We start from the raw sequence: 22,971 nt of genomic DNA on the forward strand, positions 1-22,971 counted from the left end.
ATTTCAGCAATTAAAACATTTATGTAATTGGCAAATTGTAAGTGAGAACAACAATAGAATTAATTTGTCAAGATCTCTCCCACAATAGTTTCCACTAGTCATAACCAGTATTATGTACCAAGTGCACCAGTACCAACATTTTCTTATTGGTAGTAACGTGAAAAGATGGCACTTTCGGTTTTGCAAATCACTTATTAAGGGAAACTCTTCTGCAAGAGTTTCCCTTAATGAACTTTCTCACGCACTGGTGCTGCAACCTTGGCAGAAATTTAGTGAAACAGGGTTTCTGACAGGAGAAGAGCTAAGGAAATTTACCCCCCCCCCCCCTCTATTTTATAAAAGACAGAAACCAATTAGTCTTATTTCAGTCTTTATCTTGAAAAAATAAATCCCCAGCCGCACAATTTGGTCCATTGAGGGAAATGGATCTACAAAGGAAACCAGAGAGGGTGGTCATCCATTACGTTGCAAGCGCTGGACACGTGTGAGATTTTTTTAACTGGTTTTAAATGGGGATAATATGCTTAGCTTTCTCTGGTGTATTAGTGGCCATGACACAACAGACATTTCCCCTGGGCAAGAACTTTAATTTAATAGGAAAGAATGCATCCAATAAGAATATGCTGGAATCATTATCAATTTCTAACATAAATGTGGAAGTTTACTTACCTGATTTCTGCAAGCAACTATTTTTCCACTCTACATATACAATAAACAAATGAAAATGGCATCCACTGTAGATGTATTGCAGAAATTGCATCACTTATGAAATAAATTAATAACAACTTAAGGTGTTGCCAGGCATATAAGCCAGAACACCCATCAAGGCCATTAATATGTCAGCAACGTTTCCAAAGTAACTAAAGGACATGAAGACTGTAGAAATAAAGCAATGACTTTCAGTGCTTCATTTAGCAAAATATTGTTTTTGCTAATTAAAAAATAGAGCTGCAGTGTGGCACATCATGAGCCAAATGAGTAAATGTCCAAGGGAGCAAAAATAGGTGTGACCACAAAGTTTAACACTCAGCATTGTATTCAGGAGTTGTTAGTTTAGTTCCCTGGCTTTTTGTAATAGAGGTAAAAAGTTATACAATACATCATATTGAAAATGTAATGTTATATTTGTGTACTTTATTCTGTCCTTTAGTTAATGATGTTTAAATATAAATTTTGCACATGGTAAAATGTTTTACTCATTGTGAATGGTCCAACTGATTCCTGATTAGTCTGCATCTTCCCCTCCCTAAAATAATTAACTGAAATAGTTAAACAAATTATTTTCTGCCTGAATAAACTTGGGACAAAGTATGTACATGGTGGATAAAATGTAATGTAGGCAAGTGTAAAATGCTGCTTATATGACACGTACTCCATGAATGGTGGTGATAAATGTGAAGGATGAAACTGAAAGAAACCTTGGGGTCTTCAACTCAATGCTAACCACATCCAAGTAATGCAGACCAGCAATCAACATTACTAAAAGGATGTTGAATTGTACATCCAAGATGGTAGAATATAAATCAGAGAAGGTACAGTTGAAACTATATAGTTCTCTGGTCAGACCTCACCTTGAACATTGTGTCTAGTTTGGTCAGCGTGAAACATTGGGGACATTCAAACGCTGGAGTCAGTGCATAGAAGTTCCATATGGTCAATTCCCAGTATCGGGAATCTGACCTACAGGGAGAGGTTGAATAGACAATTTGGTCTTTTCAGCTTGGAAAGGAGATGTCTGAGAGGTTTTGTTTTCATATGGCTGGGGAAGTGTTTGATGTTGAGATTGACAATCCATTCAATAGTTTCATCTGATGTAGTGTAAATGGTTGCACAAGTAATAATCTCTGAGGGCAGGAGTTTAGTACATGACCAACGGTCTGACTTGGATGTCCACTGTCTCAGTTTGAGCTGTTCCTCGTGTTCCAATTGTGGAGCAAGAGGCCACATCTTCCCTGGCTTGTCCCCACGCGGTTGAGGATTGTCCAGATTTTCTGTGGAAGGTTCAAACCTGAGACTTCTCTACTCAGGTCAGTTAACAGCTTGCAGTTGGTGATCTTTGCAATCAGCCAGAAGGTGTGCCATCGAGAGGTGGGCAACAATCAGTTTGTGGAATGTGAAGTGTGTTCCAATAGGGACTATGGGATTTTGGATGGGTGCATGGTTTTGTTTTAAAGTCCTTTGTCAGTGGGAGTGCTGTATGAGCTGTCAGCCAGTGATGTTCTTTTGAGGAGGTGTTATTCCTGCGGACACCAGGAGTTTGTGTGTTAACACAGGAAGCCACTCAAGATGTGTTGATCTCAACGTTCCATCAATAATCCTCATGATCTCCCGGAGGTGGATATCTTCTGCGTTTGTGTGGTGGCTCCTAAGCCAGGTTAAGCTGCAGTGCTCTGCTGTTGGGTAGACCAGAGTGAGTGAAGCAGTGCGAAATTTGTTGACTTTGCTGCCCTAGGTGGTACCTGTCAGTTTTCGTATGAGATTCACTCCCAAGTCGAGCGTGAACTTGCCTGCAGTGCTCTGGAGGTGTTGCCAGTAAGTCAATGTATGGTCAAGAGCGATGCCAAGGTATTTTGGAGTGATCGGCTACAGAACTGGACATGAGGTTTGTCCCTGGCCTTTGGGTTGCTCAGGTGAAAGGCTGAAGCAACAATCTTAGCAGTGTTTGCTCAAAGTCTCCATTTTCTGAAGTAGACTTCCAGGAACATAGATCTTCAGTGAGTGTCTTCTCAATGTCCTGAAGTTCTTTCGCCTGGAAAGTGGGGGCCAAGCTAGCAGCATATACGAAGAGCTGTGACTTTGTAGGAGGGAGGTCACTGGTATATTTGTTAAGTGCTGAGAAGGGAACTGAGAGCTGATCTTATATAAGTGTATTAGATTGATAAAGTTATAGAAAAAGGTAAACCAGAACATTAAATGAACCCTATGGGAGTAGGAAAAGGGATCACAAGTTTAAACCAGTAAAAGGTAATTTTTGGACCGATATTTGGTCACCCTATGTATGAAGAATTTCCTGTGTGGAATAAGCTTCCAGTTAGAGCAGTGGAGGCAAATCAACTGATGTTATTGGTGGGAACTGTTAGCATCTAGCTGTATGGATGAATTTGAATGAACCTAATGGGCTTTTCATCTAATTATCTTGTGAATGGATTAGGGTTTTGGCAGAACAGGGAGAGGTAGGAGTAGAATATAGGCTGATGTTACAGTGATGAGGAAGATGGCTGTGGTAGCAAACAGATGCAGGGAGGGATGTTCAGCTTGGGGTCAAGCAGCTGAGCCCTAATACAACAGCTTTGCACACCTATGGGCTAAGCTTGAGTTGGCAGTTAAGAAGGCAGATGAAATCAAACCAAAGATATGTATGTGCTAGTGTCATCTGGAGACAATGGTTGAAAAATATTCTTGAATATTAATCTGAAAATATTATTTTCTGATTTACCATCAACTTTCCACTCTGTATCTGTTTATATTGGCAGTGATGTAACTAGTTGCAGGCATACAGAATTACAGAATTCTTACTGCACAGAAGGAGGCCGTTCGGCCCGTCGTGTCTGTGCCAGCTCTCGGTAGGAGCAATTTACCGATCATCTATTTATATAATAAATCTACAATTTACCATCCAATCTACCAGATAATGCTCAACATGTATCTTCAATATGTATAAGCTTTCCAGGCATGAAACATTAAATAAGGAGGACACAAAATAAGTAGAGAACTATTTGGCATATTTCAGACAACAATTGGTGGGGTGGGGTGAGGAGGGGGCATCACCCACCCTTCCTCCCTTTGTCCCTTCAGAACTGGTACCACCCACCAACTGTACTTTGTGTTCTTTTCCCCCTGACAGCAGTCTGAGATGAGCCTTCCTGGCATATCTGAATATTTAAATTAGGTAACCTTCCCCTCATGCTGCATATTTTGGTGAATCCTGGCACTTGTGCCAGGATTGATGGGGGCCCCTGTTTATTTGATCTCCTCCTGTGTTTCACTAATTTTGTTACTGTTTAATCTTTTTCAATTGTGAGCCAATATTCTGGACTTGCCATTTTACACCTGTGACTCAACAGCTAATAATACAAGTGTACAGAAATCTGCAGTAGCCCCAAACTTTTAATCAAAGAATAAATGAGCAATACTAACACGTTTGTTTGCATTTCAGAAGCTACAGAAGCTATAAAAAAATAACAGCACCTGATGCTCTGGACAAATGGATAACAGCTTCTTCCCTGTCAGCAGGAGAGAACAGGGCCATATATCTGGGTCTGGGAATGCTGGGGTGTTCAATAATGATTGCCTCCCTTTTGGGAACAAAACTGGCCCAATCCCACAATGAGAGGTACTGGAGAAAAACCTATTTTTTGATAGATCTGTATATTGATTTATAGTGTTAGAACTAATAAAAATAGTTCTCCAATTTTTGAATCAAATTAGCTAAATTATTATCAAAAAGCTAAAAGCTACTGCGGATGCTGGAAATCCAAAACAAAAACAGAATTACCTGGAAAAACTCAGCAGGTCTGGCAGCATCGGTGGAGAAGAAATCAGTTAACGTTTCGAGTCTTCACGACCCTTCGGCAGAACTGAAGCATAGTTAGGAGAAAGGTGAAATATAAGCTGGTTTAAGGTGGGGGGGGCGGGGGGAGAGAGAAGTTGAGGGTGTGGTGATTGTGGAGATAAGCGAGCAGTGATAGGAGCAGATAATCAAAAGATGTCACAGACAAAAGGATCAAAGAGGTGTTGAAGGTGGTGATATTTGTCTAAGAAAAGTGCTAATTAAGAATGGAAGACAGGACACTCAAGGTACAGCTCTAGTGGGGGTGGAGTGGAAAGACTAACAAGGTTTTAGTTTTAGATTTAAAAATAATGGAAATAGGTGGGAAAAGAAGAATCTATATAAATCTATATAATTCCTCCTACCTCTCCCTGGACCATGACCCCACCACAAACATCAAGCCATTGTTTCCAGGACTGTCACTGACCTCATCTCCTCTGGAGATCTTCCCCCCACAGCTTCCAACTTGATAGTCGCCCAACTTCGGACGGCCCGCTTCTACCTCCTACCCAAAATCCACAAACAGAACTGTCCTGGCAGACCAATCGTGTCAGCCTGTTCCTGCCCCATGGAACTCATTTCTCATTATCTTGACTCCCTTCTCTCTCCCCTTGTCCAGTCCCTTCCCACCTACATCCGTGATTCCTCTGACACCTTACGTCACATCAACAATTTCCAGTTCCCTGGCCCCAACCACTTCCTCTTCACCATGGATGTCCAATCCCTCTACACCTCCATCCCCCACCAGGATGGTCTGAGGGCCCTTAGCTTCTTCCTTGAACAGAGGCCTGAACAATCCCCATCCACCACTACTCTCCTCCGTCTCACTGAACTTGTTCTCACACGGAACAATTTCTCCTTTAACTCCTCTCACTTCCTCCAAATAAAAGGTGTGGCTATGGGTACCCGCTTGGGCCCCAGCTATGCCTGTCTCTTTATGGGGTATGTGGAACATTCCTTGTTCCAGTCCTACTCCGGCCCCCTGCCACAACTCTTTCTCCGGTAATCGATGATTACTTCGGTGCTGCTTCATGCTCTCATCGGGACCTGGAAAAATTTATTAATTTTGCTTCCAATCTCCACCCCTCCATCATTTTCACATGGTCCATCTCTGACACTTCCCTTCCTTGACTTCTCTGTCTCAATTTCTGATGATAGACTGTCCACCAATATCCATTATAAGCCTACCGACTCCCACAGCTACCTCGACTACAGCTCCTCACAGCCCGCTTCCTGTAAGGACTCCATCCCATTCTCTCAGTTCCTTCGCCTCCGTCGCATCTGTTCTGATGACGCTACCTTCAAAAACAGCTCCTCTGACATGTCCTCCTTCTTCCTTAACTGAGGTTTTCCACCCACGGTCGTTGACAGGGCCCTCAACCGTGTCCGGCCCATATCCCGCGCATCCTCCCTCACGCCTTCTCCTCCTTCCCAGAAACATGATAGGGTCCCCCTTGTCCTCACTTATCACCCCACCAGCCTCCGCATTCAAAGGATCATCCTCCGCCATTTCCGCCAACTCCAGCATGATGCCACCACCAAACACATCTTCCCTTCACCCCCCCTGATGGCATTCCGTAGGGATCGTTCCCTCCGGGACACCCTGGTCCACTCCTCCATCACCCCCTACTCCTCAACCCCCACCTTTGGTACCTCCCCATGCCCACGCAGAAGATGTAACACCTGCCCCTTCACTTCCTCTCTCCTCACCGTCCAAGGGCCCAAACACTCCTTTCAAGTGAAGCAGCATTTCACTTGCATTTCCCCTAATTTAGTCTACTGCATTTGTTGCTCCCAATGCGGTCTCCTCTACATTGGAGAGACCAAACGCAAACTGGGCGACCGCTTTGCAGAACACCTGCGGTCTGTCCGCAAGAAAGACCCAAACCTCCCTGTCACTTGCCATTTTAACACTCCACCCTGTTCTCTTGCCCACATGTCTGTCCTTGGCTTGCTGCATTGTTCCAGTGAAGCCCAACGCAAACTGGAGGAACAGCACCTCATCTTCCGACTAGGCACTTTACAGCCTTCCGGACTGAATATTGAATTCAACAACTTTAGATCTTAAACTCCCCCTCCCCCCATCCCCACCCCGTTTCTCCCCCCTCCCTTTTTTTTCAATAATTTATATAGATTCTTCTTATCCCACCTATTTCCATTATTTTTAAATCTAAAACTAAAACCTTGTTAGTCTTTCCACTCCACCCCCACTAGAGCTGTACCTTGAGTGTCCTGTCTTCCATTCTTAATTAGCACTTTTCTTAGACAAATATCACCACCTTCAACACCTCTTTGATCCTTTTGTCTGTGACATCTTTTAATTATCTGCTCCTATCACTGCTTCCTTATCTCCACAATCACCACACCCTCAACTTCTCTCTCCCCCCGCCCCCCCACCTTAAACCAGCTTATATTTCACCTTTCTCCTAACTATGCTTCAGTTCTGCCGAAGGGTCGTGAAGACTCGAAACGTTAACTGATTTCTTCTCCACCGATGCTGCCAGACCTGCTGAGTTTTTCCAGGTAATTCTGTTTTTGTTTTAGCTAAATTATTATGTATGCTTTAACTACATTTAGGTAACTAAATTACAATGTTGAATTGAGTCTAAATCGGTTTAATTTCCTCCAAATTTATAGCATGGTTTACATTACAAATGCTGAAGTGAAGATTAAACAGACAGTATACTTTGTCGCCATGCAGGGATAGGCATAAAATACTCAGGAAAAACTGTCCTGTATATATATCCCATTTCTGAAGTACTATAAAGTGAGAATCTTGCTTAGTAAAATGACATCTTAAATTCCATGTTAAGCTCAATTCTGGGCTATATTCTCCCACAAAAAAGGATGGAGAATATCAGTATCTCTAAACATCCTATTAATGTAGGTCCTTGGTTTACCTGCAAGGTGACAAAAACAAAGGACTTGATATTTCTCCCACACCCCTGCCAGCCACACTTGTGACCCAGGAAACTTTCTGGTATGAACCTGCTCAGGAAATTTAGGTGTGAACTTCAGCTAAGTCTGGATTTCAGACTTGAGACCTAAAGTTCAGTGTCTAATTCTTATCATTTACAAAATATGCAATGACAGTTCTTTCAAAAAACCATTGAAAATTCCAACAATGACTATTTAGTTCCTTATGAATTAATACAATGGACTAGTAATCCAGAGACCTAGAGTTATGCTCTGGGGAACTCTGATTTGAATCCTGCTACGGCTGATGGTGGAATTTGAATTCAATGAAAATCTGGAATTAAAAGTCTAATGATGACAATGAAACCATTGCTGATTGTTGTAAAAGCCCAATTGGTTCACTAATGTCCTTTAGGGAAGGAAATCTGCCTTCCTTTCCTGGTCTGGCCTACATGTGACTCCATCCTCACAATGTGCTTAACTCTTAACTGCCCTCTGAAATGGCTGAGCAAGCCATTCAGTTTAGAACCTACACCACATGGACTGCAGCGGTTCAAGAAGGCAGCTCACTACCACCCTCTCAAGGGCAACTCGGGATGGGCAATAAATGCTGGCCCAGCTAGCGAAGCCCACATCCTGTGAATGAGTAAAAAATAAATACATCCTAAGAATCATCAAGTAAATGTTTATTTTTACACGTTTACAATTTAGATATCTATTAGGAATTATTGGTGTTGGATATCAGTTACAAAACTGAAATTCATATTGTGAAAGTGATGGAATGAATTTAGGTTTATTTACAAAATGTATTATCAGAACAATAATGCAGCTTTTAAATCTGTTCGCTCACAATCAACTAACTAAAGAAACAAAGACAATACTCTAATATGCAGCTTTCTTTGTGTTACTTAGTGTTTGGACAGAGGAATCAAAATGCACTATCCTTGAAGCAAAAGTTATAAACTGCAAAAACTGCGTGCACAGCTGTCTGTCAGATTGTCAGAAGCCTTCACCGTATCCTTGCGTACAGATATATGTTAATTTATCCTTTTCAGGGTTGAGGGTTCTGCTACACCACTCGGAAGAAAGTGTACGCATCAATCCTGAGGTAGGAAACAATGCTACAAGGTCTCATTGTCTTGATAGTGATAATGAGCCAACCAAATGTGTTGGGGAGGTGGATGGTGGTATTGCAGGGAAAAGATCATGGCAGTATGTGAAGATCAAATCAGGGCAAAATGCTGTGTTATGATGCATGTACATAGCTTATCTACTGGATGTAAAGATGCATTTTTCTCCTTTTATTAATATGCTTAAAAGTGTTAAATAATATGAAATTGTTGAACTTCACGCCTCCTGCAAATATTAGAAAGTTCCTGACCACTAATCTTAATGCTTGGAAAATCATGTACGACATTCATCTGGAATTTCAAATATACAGACTTCCAATGTGCAAGGCACATCACCAGAAACAAAGTTTAGAAAGTCACCCCAATATTGTATATGAGGGAGAAAAAAAAAGTAAAAATATAGCTTAATGTTTGGATCCAGGCAGGTTTTCCATAATTTAAGTTCATGAAACGTAGCATAAACCAACTAAGGATACAACAATTTTCTAACACACTATTGGTAATCTAAGGTTACATTTTGCCAACAGAAAATAGTAGGGCATTTTGTGCCTGCTGTCCGCTCTATTTCCTAAAGCCTTATTTATAAGTGTAAATTGGAATCCTCTGTCTGTTACAAGACCCTGATGCAATTTTTATGGATCAACAGGCCGGCCATTCATCAAGCACAACCAGTCCATTAATGTCTGGCATATAAAATCTTTACCAGTAGTCTTTAAAGGAGCCAGTTTAAGAACAGACAAAATATTTTTCTATCTTTCTTGATGGACCAGGAAGAAATCAGGCAGGGTGTATAATGGGCAGCCAATCTTTGGCTAGCGGTTTTCTGCTGTCATCCAAAATGACAATTGTTGTATGCTCATATAGGTCTAATATAGTCCTACTGATTCTGATGTGTTTCCCCACAACCTGCATAAAATGCATCTTCTCTCCAACACCTGATGTTGATCTTTTTGCCAGCAAGAATTCGTTTTTCTTTTAGGTTCAGTGCTCTGCTAGTGAAGGCATTTGAATAATTTCTGGAATCGCTTGGATCAATTTTTAATAGTAACATCATTATTATGCCACAGGCATTCAATAGCATTATTCAGAGATAGATAGAAAATTCAAATCTTAAAAATGAACGACAGCAAAATTGCTTTGGTAAAAATTGTACAAGGGATACAAACAAAGCATGCTTGGCAAAATGGCTATTTTGGTGTCCAAAGGTTTAACTGGAACTGTCAAATGTGATAAATTTTTAGACCGCCCATTTGTCAGCTATAAATTGGGAGGCCGGCAGTTGAAAATTGAGGAAGAACACCTCAATTACCTTTTGGATGCTGAAGGCTTGTCTGATGCAATTTTCAGGTGGACCTGTACACAGGCAAACAGTATATTTCTGGTGAGATGCTGTTTGTATCTATTTTGAGTGCCATGTATTATTGGACAACATTTGTAATTCAAAATTACAATTGTGCAGAGCGTGTATCTGGCATTGAGAGTGTTAATCTATGGTGGCCACTCCATAAAAGAACTCCAAAATGTTTTCTTTTTTTGTGGACCGAGTAGTCTGGTTCCATAAATACTGCAGTCCTTTGCACTGTTGGACTGCTTTTCTGCTTTATTTTTTTCATTAATTAAACACAAGCATCAGTTGTAACCACTACAAGCTCATGTTACACAATCCAACATGAGTACTTGGTCAAATCATACAATACAATTCCATCTATATTATTCTTTATTATTGAGTTCACAATTCACTACAAGAACTCAGTGCCAAGTTTTAGCCTGACTACAGCAAATAGCGGTTTGCCATAAATATTTATATTCCAATTCTACCTTTTTGACCTCTACATTGCATGCATTCTCAAACAAAACTATAATAAATTAAAAGACACACAATGCAGACTTTAGATAACATGGAGTCAAGAAGATACACATGTTCATTAGCCTCTCCCAGGATTCTGTTATCATGGCTATATGGTTCACCCAAGCACAATGACTTTATTAATCTAGGCACAGTGACCAAATCAACATGTGTTAGACCCTTAAGACATGGCTGAATGATTTTTCAATTTTTTCAGTTTCTCATCCTTCCTGTTGAGCAGAATTGAAAGCTGTTTTAACATATTGTGTGATGATCCCACAAATAGGGAGGCACATTGAAATATATGGATAGTGTGAACCTGTATTCCCACACCTTGCCACTCTGTTCTTGCACTCTTTTCCCCATCTCCCTGCCACCCCCCGCCCCCCCACAATTGGTTAGCTGCAGCAGAGCATTCATTTTGCATCCATAGCTCACCGACTACATTCAACTGAGGTCCAAAACTGAAATGGTTCAGGCCTTCCGATGTCAGGTTTGGGCAAGTGACAAGGCAACTTTATCAACTTTACATTCATTTCAGAATTTCTTCAATTATGTATGGTGTTCTAAACTATCTTAACTTAGCTGCTCTGAATCATCATGTTGAGTGCTCTAAACTTACAGGATAAAAATGAATCATCTTTATTTTTCTTTTTCAGTGTTTCTGTGCTGCAAAGTGTAATAAGAATCATTCAGAAACTGAAATGCTAATAGCTTCTCTAACAGAAAACAGCACACAATTCCAGTCTATCTCTTTTCCTTGTTATTATGACCCAGAAGGACAACAAAAGAATGTTCTCTTGACAAGGTTTGATTTGTCTAAAGCTGCGTTACGTTCATTTTTATGGCCTATTTGTACATTTGTTGGTGGAATTGGAATTGTTATCATGGTGAAGCTGACACAGTACCTGGCTCTGCTCGAGGAACAGTTGCCGGTAAAGAAATAACAAGAATGGAAAAGAAAATCCAGTTTTCACCAAAGTTCCTTAAGAATTGACATCTTATGTCAAAACGCTACTAGAAAATGATTACTTACCTCTGTTACACATTTTCGTATAAAGTTTTAGAATGTCTGACGACTAAATATGTAAAATGTACTCTTGAATATCTCCATAATTAAACAATGACTTAGCAATGTGTTACTAATAATTTGCACATGGATGACTATAATTATAAATTCTGATTAGCCAAAATAAGAGGTGTTAACGCATGATAAAGTCACATTCTTAGAATGAGTTAGCAGATGAAAGCAGTGCCTGCAAACACTTACACAATTATTGGCATTAACATTTATCCCACCTGTTTACTCATGATTATCATGGTGTTTTCTGCAACTTTCATGTGGGAATAGGAGATTTTTTAAACATATTTTGAAATAATGTACCGTCAATCCATTTTTTCCAAGGCTGTGATGGGAAGTATATTTTTATTTGAATAACTCCTTAATATAAATCAGCTGGAGTGACGAGGAAATGGAGTGAGACTACAGGTGGGAGGGAGCAACAAGATGCAGACCACTTGGATGTATAATGGCAACCTAGTTTAAACAGTAGAGGTGTCACGTTTTTAAAAAAGAATTCTACTTCTGCTGAGGGTAAAATTATAAGGTAGAAATTTTACCTTTTTAAAAAGAAAAATAGGGTGCCAATCAAGTTAACTGCTTTGTTCTGGATGGCATTGTGGGTCTGAGTGCTATTGCTGCTGCACTCATCCAATTAAGTGGGCAATATTCCACCACACTGCTGACATGCATTGCAGCGAGTGGAAAAGCTATGGGGAGTCATGAGGTGAGCCACTCAACTCAGAATACCCAGCACAGATCTACTGTAATGGCCAAATATTTATGTGCCTGGTGCAGCTGGGTTTCTGGTCAATTGTGACCACCCCCCTGCTGTCTCCACCCCCCCCCCCGGCCCCGATTAGACACTCTCTTGTTAGAGATAGTCATTACCTGCCACTTGTGTGATGCAATGCCACTTGCCACTTATCAGGCAAAGCCTAGGTGTTGTCCAGGTCTTGCCGTATACAAACATGGACTGCTCCATTATTTGAGGAATTGTGAATGGAACTGAAAACTGTGCAGAGTTATCAACAAGTATCCCCACTTCTGACCTTATGTTGGAGGGAAGGTCATTGATGAAGACTGTTGGGCCTAAGACACTGCCCTGAGGAACTCCTGCAGCGATGTTCTGGAGTGAAGATGATTGGCCTCCAACAGCCACAACCATGTCAAAAGCAATGCAAATTAATTTATATTCCCATAAATTTAAGGTCATCAAAAAAATGAAAGGAGAGGTTAGGAGAATTATTTTTATACAAAGGGTTGCTAGGATATAGAATATTCTACTGGAAAGCAGAATCACAAATTTAAAAAAAGACTTGCATTTATTTATATCATGCTTTTCACGATCACCAGATATCTGAAAGTGCTTTACAGTTAATGAAGTACTTTTGAAGTGTAGTCACTGGTGTAGGAAACTTTTAAAAACTGACAGAGGTTAAATATCTGGAAAAGACAAAATGTAAAAAGGGCAGGGAAATGGGCCTATGTGAATAGCTCTCGCAGAGATATGATGGGCTGTAAAATTCTATGGGCCAGGATTCGCTGGAGATGGGGAATTCATTGTGTGCCCAGTTAGACATTTTCCTGCAACCTTTTGCTCAAAGTGCAAGCTGATAATGTTGTGCCAAGGGCAACAGGGTATCTGGGATAAATAGAGGGAGAAAAATAGATTTGACTGAGGGAAAACAGTCAGGAAAAATAAGAAAAACTTTTTAAATTTAAAATTTGACATTTTTAATATCTCCAACAACTATTCATTACTTGAAGGAATGAGACTCTATACTTATAATTGTTCACTTTCTAGGCTAAATAGATTAATTGGAAGTTATTAGCAATTGTAATACAGTTAAAAGGGTACAAAACTCTATTTTGAAAGCAAAAAAAACTACGGATGCTGGAAATCAGAAATAAAAACAAAAAATGCTGGAAATATTCAGTTCAGACAGCATCTGTGGATAGTAAACCAGTTAACATTGCACCTCGAGATGACCATTCATCAGAATTATTTACTAGACTTAACCGTGTAGTGAGTTTAATAGTCAATTAATGTGCAAATATGGTATGATTTTCATGAAAATCACAGGACAGTTAAACAGGAAATGCTATTTTCAGGAAGCTAATGGCAAAAGGTGCAAATTGCCCATCAATTTGTGGGAATTTGCAATTCATATGATATCTCTTGCTCACCACGAGAAGGAAGCCAGTTTGCATGTTAACAATAGTGTGCATCATTCACATGCTGTTATTTTTTCAATAAATTCCAGCCCTTTGATTCAGTGCTCCTGCATCTAAAAATTTCTAAATAACATTTTGGGTCAATCAATAGCTTCTGAAGACTTGTAATTGGTGATTATTTTGCAAAGCACTGGAACTCTTATCATTATCCTCAGATGAGAACGCAGCTATTTTATATTTGTTTTATTCTGTTATTTGCAAAACAATTGCTAATGCTTGCGTTTGTTTTTAGTCTTATTAAGTTTTCTCTAGATATACACGCCCTTTCATTTTGAGCACAATAAGAAAGGTTAACTTGTGCGTCAAAGGTCAGGTGACACTGACACCAAAGCAGCTGTCCATTTATTTTAGTTATGCAAAATCTGACATCAAGTTAATGCCACACAAAACCTTGTCCTCCAAATTATGTTCAAGATTGCTATTTGTCAGCTTAACATCTTCAGGATTGGAGATGGGTTTTAAGGAGTGAGTGTAGTCTTTCTGTTGCTAATAAAGGCTACTTTTCAGCCTCCATTAACCTATTAGGCCTTTGAGTCTTACATCAACATTCCTGGTTTGCAGCATACTTGAATTTAAAGAAAACCTATAGCTGAATACCTGAGAAAGGGAAGTTCTTTCATTGTAAAGCACTACTTCTAAAAAGAGCAGTATAAGGTTTCTTCCTTGGGATGGATTTCCATTTGGTCGGATCCTAACTCAGTTTTATATAGGTCAATGTTGGATTTCCTGATCAGAAAGTACTTGTCTGGAAGAAGTATTTAACTGGCCCATCCAGTTACTTATTGAATGACCAGCATTTTCATGCCCTTGAATGCTAATTTTGACCCTTGGATGCAATTTTAGTTTGGGAGGTAAAAGTGACCGGGGATGCATTCCATTGTTCTATTCAAATGTACTCTGAGAGATTGTTTAAGGAGCAGTGCATATGTTAATTTTCCTGTATTCCCAGCAACTAAGGGCAATAGTTTGTCCTGTAACATATGCTGCTTCAGCAGCTCGAGATCTGGGAAATGTAATCTGAGCTCTGACTAGTCTAAAGAAAACCCATGGGAGTGAAAATTGGGAGAGATATATGGGTGGCTAATCCTGTATCATCCATTTAACACTATTGCCCAAAGTCTAATTAACCCGCATGGAGCCCTGACCTACTATCAGCTGCAAGTGAAATGGATAAAAATGGGGGATAATTGGATCAGAGTACATGGATGTAATTTGGTCCAAACATTTCAGTCATATATTTTATTTTTATTGAAGAGATCATTTTATTTAGTTATTTATAACTTAATAGCAAATCTTACAGTGATTTGGGAATCAGAAAAGTATTTTATTACTTATAAGTTGTCTATGGATGAGAGGATCTACTGTATTAAAAGATGAGAGACTGAGAAATATTGATGTTCAGAGGGATCTTGTACACAAATCACAAAGTTAATTTGCAGGTACAGCAAACAATTAGGAAAGCAAATGGTATGTTAGCCCTCATTACAAAGGGATTGGAACATAAGAGTAAAGAAGTCTTACTGCAATTGTATAGAGCCTTGGTGAGACAACCCCTGGAGTATTGTGTACAGATTTGGTCTCTTTATCTAAGGAAGGATATACTAGCCTTAGAGGGAGTGCAGCAAAGATTCACTTCCTATCTTGACACCGTTCTCTCTCCCCTTCTCCAGTCTCTTCCCACCTACATCAGCGATTCCTCTGATGCCTTACGTCATATCAACAATGTCCAGTTCCCTGGCCCTAACCGCCTCCTCTTCACCATGGATGTCCAACCCCTCTACACCTCCATCCCTCACTAGGATGGTCTCAGGGCTCTCCCCTTCGTCCTTGAACAGAGGCCTGAACAATCCCCATCCATGACCATTCTCCTCCGCCTGGCTGAACTTGTTCTCTCACTGAACGATTTCTCCTTTATTAAAGCAAAAAACTGCGGATGCTGGAAATCCAAAACAAAAATACCTGGAAAAACTCAGCAGGTCTGACAGCAACTTGTCTCACTTCCTCCAAATAAAAGGTGTGGCTATGGGTACCCACATGGGCCCCAGTTATGCCTCTCTATGGGGTATGTGGAACATTCCTTGTTCCAGTCCTACTCAGGCCCCTCCCACAACTCTTTTCTCAGTACATCAATGTTTCGGTGCCGATTCATGCTCTCGTCTGGACCTGGAAAAATTTCAGTTTTGCTTCCAATTTCCACCCCTCCATCACCTTCACATGATCCATCTCTGACAATTCCCTTCCCTTCCTTGACATCTCTGTCTCAATTTCTGGTGATATTCACTACAAGCCCACCGACTCCCATAGCTACCTCAACCACAGCTCCTCACTCCCTGCTTCCTGTAAGGACTCCATCCCATGCTCTCAGTTCCTTCGCCTCCGTCGCATATGTTCCGATGATGCCACTTTCCAAAACGGCACTTCTGACATGTCTTCCTTCTTCCTTAACCGAGGTCTCCCATCCACTGTGTTTGACTCGGCCCTCAACCATATCTGGCCCATCTCCCGCACCTCTGCCCTCACACCTTCCTCTCCCTCCCAGAACCATGATAGGGTCCCCCTTGTCCTCACTTTTCACCCCACCAGCCTCCACATTCAAAGGATCACCCTCCGCTAATTCCACCAACTCCAGCATGATGCCACCACCAAACACATCTTCCCTTCACCCCCCCACCCCCGTTGGCACTCCATAGGGACCGTTCCCTCCGGAACACCCTGGTCCACACCTCCATCACCCCAAACACCTCATCTCCCTCCCACAGCACTTTCCCATGCAACTGCAGAAGGTGCAACACCTGTCCCTTCACCTCCTCCCTCCTCACTGCCCAAGGACTCAAACACTCTTTTCAAGTGAAGCAGCACTTCACTTGCACCTCCTTCAATTTGGTCTACTGCACTCGCTGCTCCCAATACGGTCTCCTCTACATTGGAGAGACCAAATGCAGACTGGGTGACCGCTTTGCAGAACACCTTTGGTCTGTCCACAAGCACGACCCAGACCTTCCTGTTGTTTGCCATTTCAACACACCATCCTCCTCTCATGCCCGCATGTCCATCCTTGGCCTGCTGCAATGTTCCAGTGAAGCCCAACGCAAACTGGAGGAACAGCACCTCATCTTCCGATTAGGCACTTTACAGCCTTCTGGAATTAACATTGAATTCAACAACTTCAGACCATGAACTCTCTCCTCCATCCTCACCCCCTTTATATCCCCTTTTTTCAATATTCATTCTCATTTCTTAATTTTTATTTTTTCATTTTTATTTTTTATCCATCTATTTTTATTTAACTTAATTTGTATTCTTGTTTTAACCTATTTTCAATCTTTTTTCCCACTGCCATCCTCTGCCCCCACCCCACCCCCCACTAAGGCCATCTGTCACTTGTTCATGTTGTTCTTTCCAGAGTGCTTACCCTTGTCCTGCCATTATCACATTCTGCTCTCTGGCCTTAATGCCACCATCAGCACCTCCTTTAGCCAGTATCACCACCATTAATGCCCCTTTGTCCTTTTGTCCATGACATCTATGGCAATCTCTCCTTTGCCTCCACCTATCACTGGCCTTCTATCCAGCTTCACCCACTCCACCCCCCTTAAACAGTATAAATTTCATTACATTTTACTTCTCTTTAGCTCTGAAGAAGAGTCATACGGACTCAAAACGTTAACTCTTTTTTTTCTCCACAGATGCTGTTAGACCTGCTGAGTTTTTCCAGCATTTTCTGTTTTTGTTAAAGGTTCACCAGTCTGATTCCTGGGATGAAGGATTGTCCTATGAGGAGTGATTGAGGAGACTAGGCTGATATTCCCTAGAGTTTAGAAGAATGAAAAGTGGCCTCATTAAAACATAAAATTCTTAAGGGGTTTAACAGGGCAGATATTGAGAAGATGTTTCCCCTGGCTGGGGAGTCTAGAACTAGCAGTCACAGTCTCAGAATAAGGATCAGCCACTTAGGATTGAGATAAGGATAAATTACTTCACTCAAGGGCTGTGAAACTTTGGAATTCTCAGCTGGACAGAGCTGTGGATGCTTAGTCATCGAGTATGTTCAAGTCAGAGAACAACAGATGTTGGATTCAAATGGAATCAAGAGATATGGGAATAGTGCAGGAATAGTGAATAGAACAAAGTGAATAGTGAATAGAACAGCCATGATTTTATTGAATGGCTCAAAGGGCTGAGTGACTTATTCCTGCTCTTATTTCTTATGTTCTTGTAAAAATAGAAGATTTTATACCATTTCCCTGACTTGTGTCTTGTGAATGGTGGACAGGCTTTGGGAAGTCGGGAGGAATCCTATCTTCTGACCTGCTCTTGTGACTACAGTATTTATAAGACTAGTCCAGTTCGGTTTCTGGTCATTGGTAACTCCTTCGATGCTTATAGTGGGGGATTCAGTGGTGGTAATGTCAAGGGGTGATGGTTAGACTCTCTTTTGTTGGAGATGGTCATTGCCTGGCACTTATGTGGTGCAAATGTTACTTGCCACTTGTCAGCCTAAGCCTGGATATTGTCCAATTCTTGCTACATTTGGACATGCTTCAGTATCTGAGGAGCCGCAAATAGTACGAACACCCACACTTCTGACCTTAGTGGAAGGAAGGTCATTGATGAAGCCGCTGAAGATGTTTGGGGCTAGGACACTACCATGAGGAATTCCTGTAGTAATGTCCTGGAACTGAGATGATTGACCTCCAACAACCACAACCATCTTCCTTTGTGCTAGGTATAACTCCAAACAGTGGAGAGTTTTCCCCCTGATTCCCATTGACTCCAGTTTTGTGAAGGCTCCTTGATGCCACACTTGGTCAAATGCTAATTTGATGTCAAGGGTAATTGCTCTCACCTTACCCCTGGAGTTCAGCTCTTTTGTCCATGTTTGAACCAAGGCTGTAATGAGGTCAGAAGCTGCGTGACCCTGGCAGAACCCAAATGAGCATCTGTGAACAGGTTATTGCTAAGCAAGTGCCACTTGATAGCACTGTTGATGACCCCTTCCATCACTTTACTGATGATCACGAGTAGACTGATGGGGCGGTAATTGGCCAGGTTGGATTTGTCCTGCTTTTTGTGTACAGGACGTACCTGGGCAATTTTCCACATTGCCGGGTAGATGCCAGTTTTGTAGCTGTACTGGAAGAGCTTGGCTAGGGGCGCAGCAGGTTCTGGAGCACAAGTCTTCAGTACTATTGCTGGAATTTTCAGGGCCCACAGCCTTTGCAGTATCCAGTGCCTTCAGCTGTCTCTTGATGTCACTTGGAATGAATCAACTTGGCTGAAGATTGGCACCTGTTATGCTGGGGTCCACTGGAGGAGGCCAAGATGGATCATCCATTTGGCACTTCTGGCTGAAGATTGTTGTGAATGCTTCAGCCTTATCTTTTGCACTGCTGTGCTGGGCTCCTCCGTCACTGAGGATAGGGATATTTGTGGAACCTCCTCTTCCAGTGAATTGTTTAATTGTCCGCCACCATTCACGACTGGATGTGGCAAACCTGTTTGAAAGCTATCCCATTGAGCACATTTCCCACATCAGTCTTTGAGGCATGCATTCATCTCACCCAGCATCCAAATTATGCACCCAGAATCCAAGAGATGACAAATTGTCTCTGCCTCTAGGGTTGCATTGTCAATGCTGTGCACTGATCAAATGCCTCTGCATTGAAAGGTGTTGGCCCCTCGAGCCTGCTCTGTCATTCAATAAAGTCATGGCTGTTCTACTTCATCCACACCTGCCTGCACTATTCTCATATCTCTTGATTCCTTTGGTACCCAAAAATCTGTTGCTCTCTAAATTGAATATACTCAAGTGACTGAATACCCACCACTCTCTCTGGTGGAGAATTCCAAAGGTTCATAACTCTTTTTTTAAAAAAAATCGATGAGGACTTAGATGACAAGAAATTTCTTCAAAGTAGGAAAGCTGCACAGCTCATAATAGGTTGGGAAAGAAAGAAAGGAATTATTTTTTTATGGCTCTTAACATCATTAATAGCACATGCTATTATTAAAGGTATTGGTGTTTCATGCTTTGGTAATTGATAGTTTGATAGTTTAATAGTACACTACATATCACAAACACATTTCTAAATGGTACAGTTGAACATAAAATTTCAGAAGACATTGATTCATTGAAATTGGCTGGAGACAAAGAGCTAGAAATTCATCTACATAGTGGAGACCTAGTGCTGCTTCCTGAGGTGCAGTGCAATCCTTCCATGTTCCCGAAGACCTTGAATCGATGCTATCCTGACATCACTGAATTGGCTGCTGTAACACCAGGATCCCAAAATAAAGCAACACGTGCAGGCAGCCTCTTTATTGTTTAATCTACAAACAACAAGCACGAAGTTGCTGAATGGGTCCTTTGTATTTATCATTGTCCTGGCACCCAAGTTGAAAGTAAGGTAACCTTTTAGAACTTTTTCTTTTACAAAGTGTCTGGAAGTACTCTTGAGTGTTTCTGGAAGTGTTTTAGTGAGTTCCTGGATTTGCCAGTTGTGTGTTACTGGGGTGTGGGGTACAGACTGTAAACGGTATGGGAGCAGCAATTGCTGTGCCTCTGGGTCTGCAGGATGACCGGGAGATATAGCAGAGGCTGCAGAGAGAGGCTTCAAGCTCTATGACATTCCCTTTGCCAAGTTGGAGCCAGATTTCTCCATGCTCATTGACAGAGACAGGAGGCTGTCTGACAGGCCAGCCAATGCACCCAGCATTTTGGTGTGCATGCTAATCATCACTCTCCTGTATTTTGCTCCATTGAGGTCCTTACCCAAGTGCTCTGCAGCAAAACTCATCTGCAACTTTGCCCTTCAGTGGTCTGACAAATGCACCATTCTTTAACCCTGGTCTGGCTGCAGGCCACTGGAACACCAATGACTCACCACATGCTGATCCCAATTCAACACAGCAGTGCCAATATCTGAGCTGGTGGCTGCAAATGTCAGATCAAATGATGGAGTTTCTTCATTATTGTTATGCTGTTGGGCGGGCTGGGCAATTCTTGGGTGCCTGAAAGCTGGAAATTAGGAGGGGAAGGGTAGTGTGAGGGAAGGATGGGGTGGAAAATAAGAGGTCCGTTGTCACATCAGCAACTTGTTCATCGAGCCAGATAGTAGGATGAGGATGTGCTGCGAGTTGAGAAAGGGCATAAAGCAGAAACATGCCATTAATCTCATTGTTATCTGGCCCTGCCACAACTGTATCCGAGAGAGACAGAATGTCAGTGACTATATAGCACTGTTTGGTTGATGCCCCTACGTGTCCAGAGATTGGATCAAAAATAGGCCTGTTTAGTCACATGAAAATTCATGGCAGAAACTTGTGTCCCTGAGTAGATGACATCCTCAAATTGAGAGACAACAGACAACGACGGGTGATGTGCCTCCCATAGGTGCATAGATGGAGGTATATGGAGTCAGCAAGAGATGAATGGGAGGGTGGAAGCATTGTGTGAGGTTGTCAGAATGTTACGCTTGAGTCCTGAATGCAAAGGAATGCTGCTGATGAGTGGTAGGGATGTTGTAGTGCATTGAGCAGTGAAAGAGACTGGTGTGGTGGAAAGATGCATTCACTGACTTGACCACCTGTGAGATTTCTTGTGACACTTGTCCAGACTCCAGAACTTGACCTCCTTGGCTACCTTCTCCCACTCGCTTCTGAGGGTAGTTCTTGAGGGCCTCTTGGCTCACCACAGAAACATGGCACCTTTCCTCCTGTCCACCTTCACCAATGATGTCTTCAGTGCCTCACCATCACTCTGAAACCTTCTCTGTGCCCAGGTGTTCAGTTTTCTGTATTGTAAATTACAGCAATATTATTCAGTGCAGCTTCCCTTTAAAAGGGATAGTCTGCTTTTAAGAAGAGCAAGCTGGCTGGACCACATGGTCTGCAAACAATGCTGCCTGTGCCCCGTGCTGAGTATAGAGACTACAGGCAGCGTGGGGTTGGAAACAGCACAGGCCTCACTCGGTAACACATTACAATCATGCAGATGAGGTCGATGCACCGTATTTGTGTGTTGCCCACCTTGACCTGATTTTGAAACCTCCACATCCAAAAAAAGGGCTTTCCAATTTCTATTTCAAATCTAATGTATGGTATATCTGAGACTTACTGGCAAAAGTCTCAAATATTAACCAATTTCTTGACTGTGGCATCAAAACCACCACATGCAATCACATGAACAATTGCTGCCTATATTTATGTGGAAGTAATTTGATCTGGAAAGCACCCTAATGATGCACATTGTTTATAAATCATGTATGATGTTCATTTTATTCTTTTTCTACCATTATCATTGAGTTGTGTGAATGCAGCATTAAACTTTACTGCCACTCCATTGTTTGACAATCGTTGGTTTTGACAAAAAACAGTTAATCTGAGGGTAATTGCATATTTTCAGAATCCTAGATTAATTGTCCGTGTGATGGGATTTGTATTACTTAATACTGTTTGAAAACATGTTGCCTCTCCAAATAAGTAAGCACCTCATTCCTGTACTCCATCAAATATGTCAGGTTGATTCATGTGTTTGCAGTGAGAAAGACCAAAGAAAATTTTGGGCAGGCAATCTCACTATTTTTCTTTTTTTTTAAAGCTTTTGCCCTGATCATTGTTATATTGACTATTTTGTCACAAGCAAAGAACAAAAATAGGATTCCTGAACACTAGGATGATGTAGCTCTCCAAATATTTTCTTTTTTTTAAAAAATTACGAACTTAGCCGCCAGCTTCCATGGCATTTTACTAGGTTTGTAAGCAGAGGGGCGAATGATTTAAATAATGTGACAGGCTCATTTCATCATTGATCACGAAGGCTTTAATGATTTATTTCTTTGTTTTAAACTGAAATCTCTGTACAAAAAACAAACCTGGAGTGGATTATACTTCTGTGAGTATCGCATTTTTGCAGGATGATATTCTAGCCAGCGATAAGAAAACTCTGGACTTCCACCTTAAGGATCAAGTGCTTCTGGCTGCTACGTGGGCTGATTTTGTTTGAAAACTCTTAACATTGTTGTCCTGGGTTAATTTGAACTGCACATCTCTAAAGTTACCTGTTTCAGACTGCAACAGCCACATCAACACAACAAAGGCTGACAGTATGATCCTTACACTCAGTCACACACCAGATAGCTTAATCAAATGGGAAAATGTCACAACATCTCAAAAATAGATTAGTCTGCCTGAAGGTATTGGTGGAACATCTGGGGAATCACAATATTTTTCC

The 22,971-nt window shown here is 41.4% G+C and overlaps 1 protein-coding gene across 3 annotated transcripts in view; it reads left to right on the top strand.

Moving 5' to 3' along the window:
• s100p (S100 calcium binding protein P) overlaps positions 1 to 11,580 on the top strand; it is a 46,607-nt gene extending 35,027 nt beyond the window's left edge. The window contains exons 3-6 of one of the 3 annotated variants that reach the window (XM_078564553.1): positions 4,166 to 4,333; positions 8,378 to 8,573; positions 11,101 to 11,249; positions 11,365 to 11,580. In XM_078564553.1, the coding sequence (XP_078420679.1) occupies positions 4,166 to 4,333; positions 8,378 to 8,573; positions 11,101 to 11,249; positions 11,365 to 11,380 (529 nt within the window). In that variant the 3' untranslated portion in view covers positions 11,381 to 11,580. Of the gene's footprint in view, positions 1 to 4,156; positions 4,334 to 8,377; positions 8,574 to 11,100 lie in introns of all 3 variants that reach the window. The other 2 variants (XM_078564550.1, XM_078564551.1) reach the window with 2 other exon arrangements.
• The last annotated feature ends 11,391 nt before the right edge of the window (positions 11,581 to 22,971 follow it).

The sequence above is a fragment of the Cetorhinus maximus genome, chromosome 19, assembly GCF_964194155.1.
Source record: "Cetorhinus maximus chromosome 19, sCetMax3.hap1.1, whole genome shotgun sequence".
Lineage (NCBI taxonomy): Eukaryota > Metazoa > Chordata > Chondrichthyes > Lamniformes > Cetorhinidae > Cetorhinus > Cetorhinus maximus.